Here is a 9,639-nt window from a genome sequence, read left to right on the forward strand (position 1 = left end):
TGCTGTCACAAGCTTTCGGAGTGCTGCTCCTTTGTCAGGTGAAGGAGCAGTACTCCGAAAGCTTGTGATTTCAAATAAACCTGTTGGACTAAACCTCGTGTCATGTCATGTGACTTCTGACTGTCCACCCAGATGCAACACTAGCACCTCCACATTTTGAATCTAAATCAGAATACCAAGAATATGAAATTCAAGGTATCAAAAGTTAAAAGTTAACCAAAAAAGTAAAATGAGTCTTTGTTAGAATACTGGTAGCATTTTGCATGAACTGAAGGCTATGGTGTACAGTGAGAGAGATCAACCAGGAAATTATTGGAATAGTAATAATCTACTTAAATGGAAACATTGCTAAACAATTCTACAGCAGAAGTGTTGCTTGTGGTCAAAGAGGTAACGGAAGGCACTCATCTTTCACCTCATAAAAAGCCTTGCTGCAAGATCAAGAACCAGAGGACACTGGTGTATGGAGGGTGTCAAAAGAATTAGTGATACAAGAACATTTTATTGGTTTTAAAATGCAGTCAGTGGTTGGGAACTGCAACACAGTGCTTCCACCCCACTCAGACCAAGTTAACTGAGGCATTCATATGGGAATTGGATAAACACAAGACCGGAAAAAAAAGTGCAAAGCTAGCAGAAAAGCGGAATTCAGCGCTGTTCTTCAGAGTTGTAGTAAATAGTTCAGGGTTAATGACCTCTTGTGCTGTCATCTTTTTATGAGTCTATGGCTTCACCTCTGAAATCAGTCAATTCACAATTTCTACAGTATTCTTCACTGGACATTGCCTCCACTCCAACTTGATGCAGACACCAGGCTGTTCTAGCAGCCAAATTGCATCAAGGAATTTTCACAGATGTCCAGCCAGGAAACAAAAGCAATTTTTTTTGTGGACTAAGCAAATTAAATGTAGTCATGTACATGAGGTAAAGGCAGAAACTAAACTCCAACTTTTTCAGAAAAAATATAATTGGAGTAAGTCTAATCTGTTTCGCAGCATTAAAATGAACATAAATTGGAGTCAGTTTGTTCTTCAAGTTTTTATTAATCACATTGCAATTGAAATGGAGTTACGCCTGAATCAGGTGTAACCTTTTAGAAAGATTTCAATAGCAATGTGGAAATGGGAACATTGAAGTTCCTGAGCCTCACAGATAGCATATTCCATATGTCAACAAATAATAAGCAGCAGTTCCAAACAAAACCTAGACTGGGTGGCGAGTTTTCCTGGGCGAATGACAGAAGTCAATTATAGGGTACCCCAACAATTACGAAAGCGGAGATCAAACTGAGCTGTGTTACTTTGGCTCTTCAATGACCAATAAGCATTTAACCTGAGATCACCACTACATTAATAAGCTCAACCATAATGATAAGTGCCAATTAGATCCCAATTTCGGATTTAAAAAATTCAACGTCAAAACCAGGAAACTTTTAGAAAAGGAAAAACTACAATGTGTCTTGAATGGTATGCATATTTTGAATGCAAGGTTGAAGAGTCAGAAGTATTATTAACTATTAAGTTCCTTTGGTTGTCATAGTCCAAAACAATTTAACAGACAAAGATAAGTTACAGAAGGAAACATTCATGGGGAAGAAAAAGAGGTAGAGCTTCACACTTTCAGAAGGAATGGAAGGCTTCAGAAAGGGTGCAAGAGATTTGCCAGATTGGCATCATGAACAAAATAAGTTCAGTTAAAAGACCGAAGATGCTGCAATTCTACGTAACATTCTCAAAGTAACAATTTGGTACAGATATTCAACATCAAGTAACTTTGATCACATCCATATTTTCAAATCTCCCCACAACCTACACCCTCACCCCAAAATCTTCAGTTACTTTTACATCTAATTCCACAATCTTACTCATCCTCATTGTTAATTGCTCCATCAACAGTACCCATCTGCAGCTGCGAAAATCTTCAGTTCTGGAATTCAGCCGCTAACCCCCTCTACCATCCTTTCTGCCTTCAAGATGCTCCCCAAACTGTACCTGTCTGGCCAAATCTTGTCATTTGTACCAATACCTCCTTATGCAATTCATGGTCATATTTTGCTTTAGAACCCTTGTAAAGCATCCTGATAAGTCTTATTGCTTTAATGTGCTTTAAAAGTTAGTGTTTTTCATAGTTACGCAATGAAAGTCATTTAACAAAATCAACTTCATTTATTTGAAATAAAATTCCTTTAAAAGAATAACAAACATTCTGTGGGAATTGTGGTTCAAATATGCTAATAAGAAAAATTAAAGACAGTATTAAATTAATTGGAGTGTTAACAAAAATGTCAGGGACTACCCATCAGAAAAGACTGCGAGGTTAGGTTTTTTTCAATCCTGTGAAATGATGATTGAGGAGCAGCCCAAAGTATTGAAAATAATGATTCTCAATTCAGGGTATGAGCACAATAACAAAAATCAAATGTTGACACAAGTGTAGTACTGAGGGAATGCTGACTGTTGTCCTCCAAGTGGAGGCATTACAGTGGGACCCCAGCTAACTACGCCAGTAGAGGTAAACAATTCCATTGCTCCATTTCAAAAAAGAAAATCGGAGCAATACCTGGTCTCCTGCCCAATGTTTAACCCTCCATCATTACCAAAATAAAGTATCAGGGTATTATTATATTTCTACTTTTAGGAATGGTGTGCAAACAAATTAACTGATTATAACAACAATACTGCAAAGAGTAATTCAGTGACTGTAAAATGTTTTGAGACGTCCAGTCATTGTGAAAAACACTATCCAAATGCAAGTCTTTCTTTAGAAAGGATCTGGTTGAGTAGACGGAGATAGAATGCTTGCAATTGCAGTGAAGAGAAAAACTCACATTTGATCTTATGTATGTTGGACCAAATGGCTTTGGTTGAAACTGTAAGTGTGCATATTGAGATTTATAATATAGTTTTATTTTGAAAATTAAGCCCAAAGTGTGGAAGAATTTAAAAAATGCAAAGTAGGCGACCAAGAAACAAAAGAAAAGGAAAATAAATCAGCATAAAACAATTGGAATGATAAAAAAAACTTAAGAGTTTTGATAGCATTTAAATAAAGGGAAGAATTGAATAGGACTCAAAAAGCAAGGGATTTTTAAAAATTGGGGATTAATTAATTTAGTGGGGATTAAACAAGTTAATTTTACATCTGTCTTTATGAGAAGTGACAAACCAAGACTGTTTAATGGAAATGTGGAAGCACAGTATTAATATTCATCAAAGATAGCACTGGATAAATTAATGGGACTTGAATTGACAGATCTCCATGAGCAATGGCTTACAACCTAATATTGAAACAGGGAACCAAAGAAAACCCATTGGTTTTCATTTTCCAGAGTGACTAGAACAGTCAACATAGATATCAAGGAAGATGACTTAACCTCGCTATTCAAGAAACGAGAGAAAAGAAAAGAAAGAAATATAGGTCAGTTTCTGAGAAAATACTGGAATGTAACAAAGGTTGAAGCTTTTCTGCAATCTGGTTCAAGTTTAAAAAAAGCATTTTCTTTACAAATATTTGTTAAATGTTTTTGAGACTGTCATGAGAGGATAGACAGAGGACATCCAATATATCTTTGAGGCAAAAACTCAAAATTAAAGGAGCAGATTTAGAACAGAATGGAGGATGGAATTCTTCACCCAAAGAGTTCTGAATTTGTTATATTTCCTGCGCAATGAAGTAATGGAGACTTCCTCACTTGAATGTTTTTTAAAGCTTAGATGAATTTTTTTTTTCAACAGTAAAGGAATTAAATGATTATGGTGAGAGGGTGTCTAAGTGGAGCAGAAGCCACAAAAAGATCAGCCATGATCTTATTGAATGGCAGAGCAGGCTCAAAGGGCCAGATGGCCGACTCTTGCTTCTGGTCTTGATATCTTTAGCATTTAGATTTTCAAGAAGCATTTAATAAAAGCGAGATTGCACATATTTCAGACTTGTGGGATTGAGTGAAACATACTGGCATGAAATAAAAAATTAGTCAACTAATTCAAAAACAGTAAGCGAAGAGTGGATCAATTTCAGGTTTGCTAACCACAACTCTTGGGGTACCAAGTGATTGGAATTCCTATTGATAATTGGCATCAATGACTCAAATATGGGAACAGTGTATGATGTAGCCACATTTGCTGGTGATAAAAAGTTAAGTGGGAAAATCAACTGTCAGAAAAACAAAAAGGATATAGATTAAACCGAATGAGCTGCAAGCGGATGGGTTAAAAAGGTAGAGACCATAAAAAAATAGAAACAGAAGTAGGCCGTTCAGTCCCCTGAGTCTGTTCTGCCATTCAATAGAATCATGGCTGATCTAGCACTCCTCATTTAGCCTTTCCTACCCTTTCTCCTTAATCCTTCATTTCCTACTGATTAAGTATCTATCTCAGCCTTAAAATATACACAAGAACTCTGGAGTTCCAAAGAAACTCAACCATCCGAGAAAAGAAATTCCTCCTCATCTCAGTCTTAACTTAGTCTCAGAATCTCAGAGAGTCCCTCTCCCACTGCAACTCCCAGGTCATTTCCTCTGCCCTGAAGCTCTTACTCTATGCTACTCTCTCCCCACCCCCACCCTCCTCTAGCTTATCTCTCCACGCTTCAGACTCACTGCCTTTATTCCTGATGAAGGGCTTTTGCCCGAATCGTCGATTTCGAAGCTACTTGGATGCTGCCTGATCTGCTGTGCTCTTCCAGCACCACTAATCCAGAATCAATGTAGTGCCACCATCTCTGGTCCTCAAGTCTCCAATGAGGTGAAACAACATTTCAGCATTTCCCCTATTAAGTCCTTTAAGAATCCTATGTTTCAATGAGAGCACTTCTCAGTCTTCTAAATGAGAGTGACTAGAGTAATTTCCTGTTCAACCATAGCTCATAAGACAATGTCTGCATACTGGGGATCATCCTACTGAACTTAGAGGATCAAGGCATGATTGCAGTAAACAGCAAAGCTGGATCAAAAGGGGCAAATGATTATATCTTCTCCCATTTCTAGGGTTCTGTATCCTTTTTTTAGTCTCCGCAGTTTACCTTTTCACCAACCAGCTCCCACTGTCACTTTAGTAAACTGGACCAGTTCCCTCATCTAAATAATGTATGTAATAACATGACTTCAGCCATTAAAGTGCTTTTTATTTTTGAGATTCCCCGCTAGTTACAATCAGAAGCCCATAAACGAACACTATTTATGTTCTATTTTTTGTCTGTTAATGAATTAATGCTAATATATTACTACCTTGTAGCCAATGCAAAGGTTTAGAATTTGTTGTCTAGAATTACTGAAGCATGGAACGTTTTGCAACTCACAGCAATTGAAACAGGATTGCATCATTTAAAGGAAAATAGAGAGTTTGAAGAAATTAATAACAGAGGGTTCTGGGCCAGTTCAGGAAAACTGCAGTGGTTTTGAATGTGCTACCATAAAAGGGGACTCAGATACCCAGAGGCCAAGTGAAGTGGCTTGAATTTATGCTCTGAAATTTTGTCCAACAATGCAAATTAATACATTCCCATTTATTATGAGAAACAAATGCTCAATGTTGCATCCAAAGCAGGATAGTCACTGAGAATTCAACAGGTAAGGAAATAACATCTTTTTTGATGTTTTAAATAAATCTTTATTAGAACTGGTCATATTAATCCAACTAAAATCAGTTCAAAAAAAAACCACAAGCAAAAAAAAAATCAGTCCTCAACTAGAGAATCATATTCTTACACGCTAAGAATTTAATAGTCCACTTGTACTCAAAAGAATCCATGTAAAACAAATATGTGAACCAAAAACAAGGAGAAGAAGAGGTTTTCAAACATCTGAAAATGCAAAAATTTAAAAGGTGTGTTCTAATACCTTTGTTGATGAAGGTGGAGTTGGAAAATTAAGCCAGGCTGGAGCAAAGTCATGCTGCGCCATTTAGGTCCTATGTCTCAGGGTTTTAAAATAAGGTATCAACACCTCATGGCAGATCCCTGCAAATGTAAAACCATATGATTACCTTGGAGTTCAGTTCTGTTTCCCAATTTAACTCAGAATAAACAAAACCTATTTATCTTTCATTTAGAATTGATTATTTTGTCTCCAATAATTCCAAAAATATTGCTACACACAGATCAGTGCACTATGGTCTTATCACAATTCAGGATCTATCAACATACCTTTCTTCAACACAAGGGAGCAATTCCACAGTGTGAACTTCCCAGCAACAGCACCACACGACTCTGCTTCTTTTCATCGCAGCACAACCCAAGGGTCATTCAAAGGTTCATTTTTCCAGTTTTAATTACATCTGCATTTATTGCTGTATGAACCCGATAAAAGGTTTGAAAACTGTAGAAATGCACATGAAAAGAAATTAGACATTCCTATGGAATTCAAGGTAATTTGCTCATAAGTATAATCTGCTTTGCTTGTGAGAATTTTCATAAAGTGCTTTTTTTTGCAGTAAAATCTGCAACAAGCAGTAGACAAATCATTACCTGTCCAGCCTAGTAACAATGTATAAATTGTGAGCACTTTCAAAATATCAATAATATGAAGCTTTGGCTCTCACGAAAAACTTTTATTCTTTCTAGTTTTACAAATGTACATAATTCCTGCACCTACTTCAGCCCATGGAGACCAAATGTGAAAAAAAAACAGGAAACTTGAAACAGTTCACAACTCCATAAATTATTTACTGTAGAGTTTGTACTAAGCAATATGAGCGATGAGAATAAGAGAAATAAAGACTCCATACCAAAAGAGCTACCAATAGTGCTGCAGCATGCAAGAGAAATGTTTTGTTCCATTTCTACTGCAAATGGGCAACCTGTCAGAACTACATCAAAGAGTGAGGGGAACAGAAATGGAATTTACATTTGTCTTACACAATTATAAGTGTGAATAGTATCATACAGTTTACCAGAATTGAAGCAAGAACCCACATATTACCATGGATTCAGTTTCTAGAGATACTCATGCATATCTAATTTGAACAACTAATGTGAAAGCTTTTACAGAAATTAACTACACCTCGAAAATAAATGTAGATAAAATGCTACAATTAATAAAGACATGAAACCAAAAAGACAAATGCTGACAACCACCAATTGCAATAATGTCCTTCCCAACATGCCACCCTCCCTCCCATTCCCCAAATTCTTCAAGACAGGAATAAATGTAAGTTGTCACTTTTTTTTTAAAAAAAAGTGCTAGTTTGCACAAATAAATACAAAATATTTCAACCAAACACCACATGCCTTGAAAATTCTCAACATGACCACCATCTGACATTGGACTCAGTTCCAAAGCTGGAGAATGTAAATAAAAGAGATATCACTTCAAATATTATTTTCACTTATTCAGATTTGAGAGAGAACATTTGTACTCAGTGAGGAATGTCAATAATACTGACAAACATTTTTCCTGCTGTTGGCAGTAGGTGTCAGCATCCAGCATTTCAATGAGTGCAGCAAGATTAAACCTCTCTGGATGCCTTTCCAACAAAAAATTCTTCACAGCAAGTTCAGAAAAGTAGCACCAAATGTAACACTTTAAATTTCTTATGCTAACCATCACTTTGCCTTTTAAGTGAATCTGTTAACTTAGTGACCACAATTAGCTGAATGGGAATAGAGATTGGTAGAATCCCCTCCAAGAACATTACAAAATAACAATTCTGTACTTTGCATCTTTCTAGATCCCAAAGGAGGTCTTAATATACTATGGCACTTATCCTTTTCAAACTCCAACTTATTCTTATGCTATACCATAATTCTGATTTTTCCCACCAAAATACAACCAACAAGAAGTGTGTCGTACTGACAAATTCAGTTCAGCCCACACTCCTCACTAGCTCAGTTTTCCAATTAAATCATTGCAACTAGCAAACATGATTTTCAGAAATTTAGTTGATAGTTACTCTACACCCTCATATATCAGAGATTTGACAAAGATCACACTCATTCATGCTAACATGGTTCAACAGGAGGATAAATTCGCTCTTCTTCAGAGACTACAACATTTATAACATATCTTTAATGCAAAAAGAAACTCACGTCACAGAAGCAAAACTAAGTGAAAAATTGACAGCAAGTCGAAGGGCATTGAGGCCAATGATCAAAAAGCTACCAAATATAGATTTTAAAGGCAGTTGAATTCAATATAAATGAAAATTTAGCATGTGTAAGAGTTTCAAACCTCTTCAGCCCAGAATTCCCAATTAGTTACAAATCTTGTAAACAAAACGACTGCTTTTATCCCAACTATACCTTAACCTCTTTATTTGCTAGCAGGAATTAAAGTGTGCCTTAAAAAAAATTCACACAAAGAAAGACAAAATTAATTCTTTGACAGGTTTAAAAAGTTAAAATTAATATTGGAAATAACATCTTCCAATGGTTTTAGGCCACAAATCAACAAAACTAAAGGCTTAACAAATTACTTGGGCTCAATTTCAAATTCAACTTCTGACATATTTAAGCAAATAGCATATTCAATAATATTCAAACAAGTCAGTGTGAAAGGCAAGATTTTTTTAAAAAAATCTAAAAGTGAAGTATGTACTTACTGTTGCAGATACCCCGCGGCATAACAGTGAAGTTGAGTTACATGAACCAACACTCTGATGTAATTAATGGCACAGTCACTAATCGTCAAATTGAACAGAAGAAAATTCTTTCAAGAACTCGGCAGCAAGAAGTGAAGTATTGCCAACAAATAACAACTGCTTCTTATTCTTGTTTACAAATAGCGACAATTAGGCCTCAGAAATTTTCCACGCTTGTAAATATTTGGGAAAACGGAATGAATGAAAAGGTTTAGGAAATTAGCCGTTCTGAAAGCGAGAAGAAACTGCAAACACAGGGAGGATAGAACATCATCACCAACAGATAAAGATACAACAAAAGCGAGACACCGAGATGGCTCCTTTCTATATTCAAAATTAATCTTCAAACTCTTCCAGCGCCTCCACAATCTCTAAACTTAAGCGACATCGGGCACCACGTGATGACGACACGGGCTGGTCGCTTCGATGACGTCAGGACGAAAATAAAAATCAGGCACAAAAACAAAGTGAAAACCTCCGTCTCTCAATAAAACCGGGCACAGGGTAAACGGGACGCTGCCTTTCCAATCACCTAAGGAACGTCTTCACCTTTCCCAAACATAATTTTAACCCCGTGAGCTGGAAATTAAAGCTAATTTACTGTTTGACCCTCCGGTGAGTGACGTTATGCCAGGGGTCAGCCAATGGGAAAATATATTTAAAGGCCAGGCTTCAAATCACGCGAGATCAGCTCCGCCCCCACTCCCCGAAAAAATCGCCGCTGCGCCTGCGCGCTATTGGACTCAGCAGGTGACCCGGTTCTGCGCCTGCGTGCTGTATGAGGCTGTTTGATACTATAGTGTTACTCTGTTTGCATGCAGAGGCTGGATGCGATAGAATTTAAATCCAGTATCGATTGGGGGTTGGAGGCTGATATAACTCCGCTCCATAATATAGTGGAAACATCCTCTCCACATCCATTCTATCCAGATTTCTCAGTGTTCGTTCAGTTTTGACCAAATCCCCACCCATAGAATCATAGAGATATACAGCACTGAAGCAGACCCTTTGGTCCAACTCAGACCTGATATCCCAACCTAATCTAGTCCCATTTTCCAGCACTTGC

General features: G+C 37.0%; 1 protein-coding gene across 1 annotated transcript in view; it reads right to left on the reverse strand.

The window, feature by feature from the left end:
- Positions 1–9,131, reverse strand: part of LOC140477406 (vasculin-like) — a 73,572-nt gene extending 64,441 nt beyond the window's left edge. Inside the window, exons 1-3 of the mRNA XM_072571238.1 lie at positions 8,535–9,131; positions 6,142–6,313; positions 5,837–5,955 (exon numbers count right to left, since the gene is read on the reverse strand). Coding sequence (XP_072427339.1) covers positions 5,837–5,899 — 63 coding nt within the window. The 5' untranslated portion in view covers positions 5,900–5,955; positions 6,142–6,313; positions 8,535–9,131. The remainder of the gene's footprint in view (positions 1–5,836; positions 5,956–6,141; positions 6,314–8,534) is intronic.
- Positions 9,132–9,639: the final 508 nt, after the last annotated feature.

Source organism: Chiloscyllium punctatum, chromosome 1 (genome assembly GCF_047496795.1).
Source record: "Chiloscyllium punctatum isolate Juve2018m chromosome 1, sChiPun1.3, whole genome shotgun sequence".
Classification (NCBI taxonomy): Eukaryota; Metazoa; Chordata; class Chondrichthyes; order Orectolobiformes; family Hemiscylliidae; genus Chiloscyllium; species Chiloscyllium punctatum.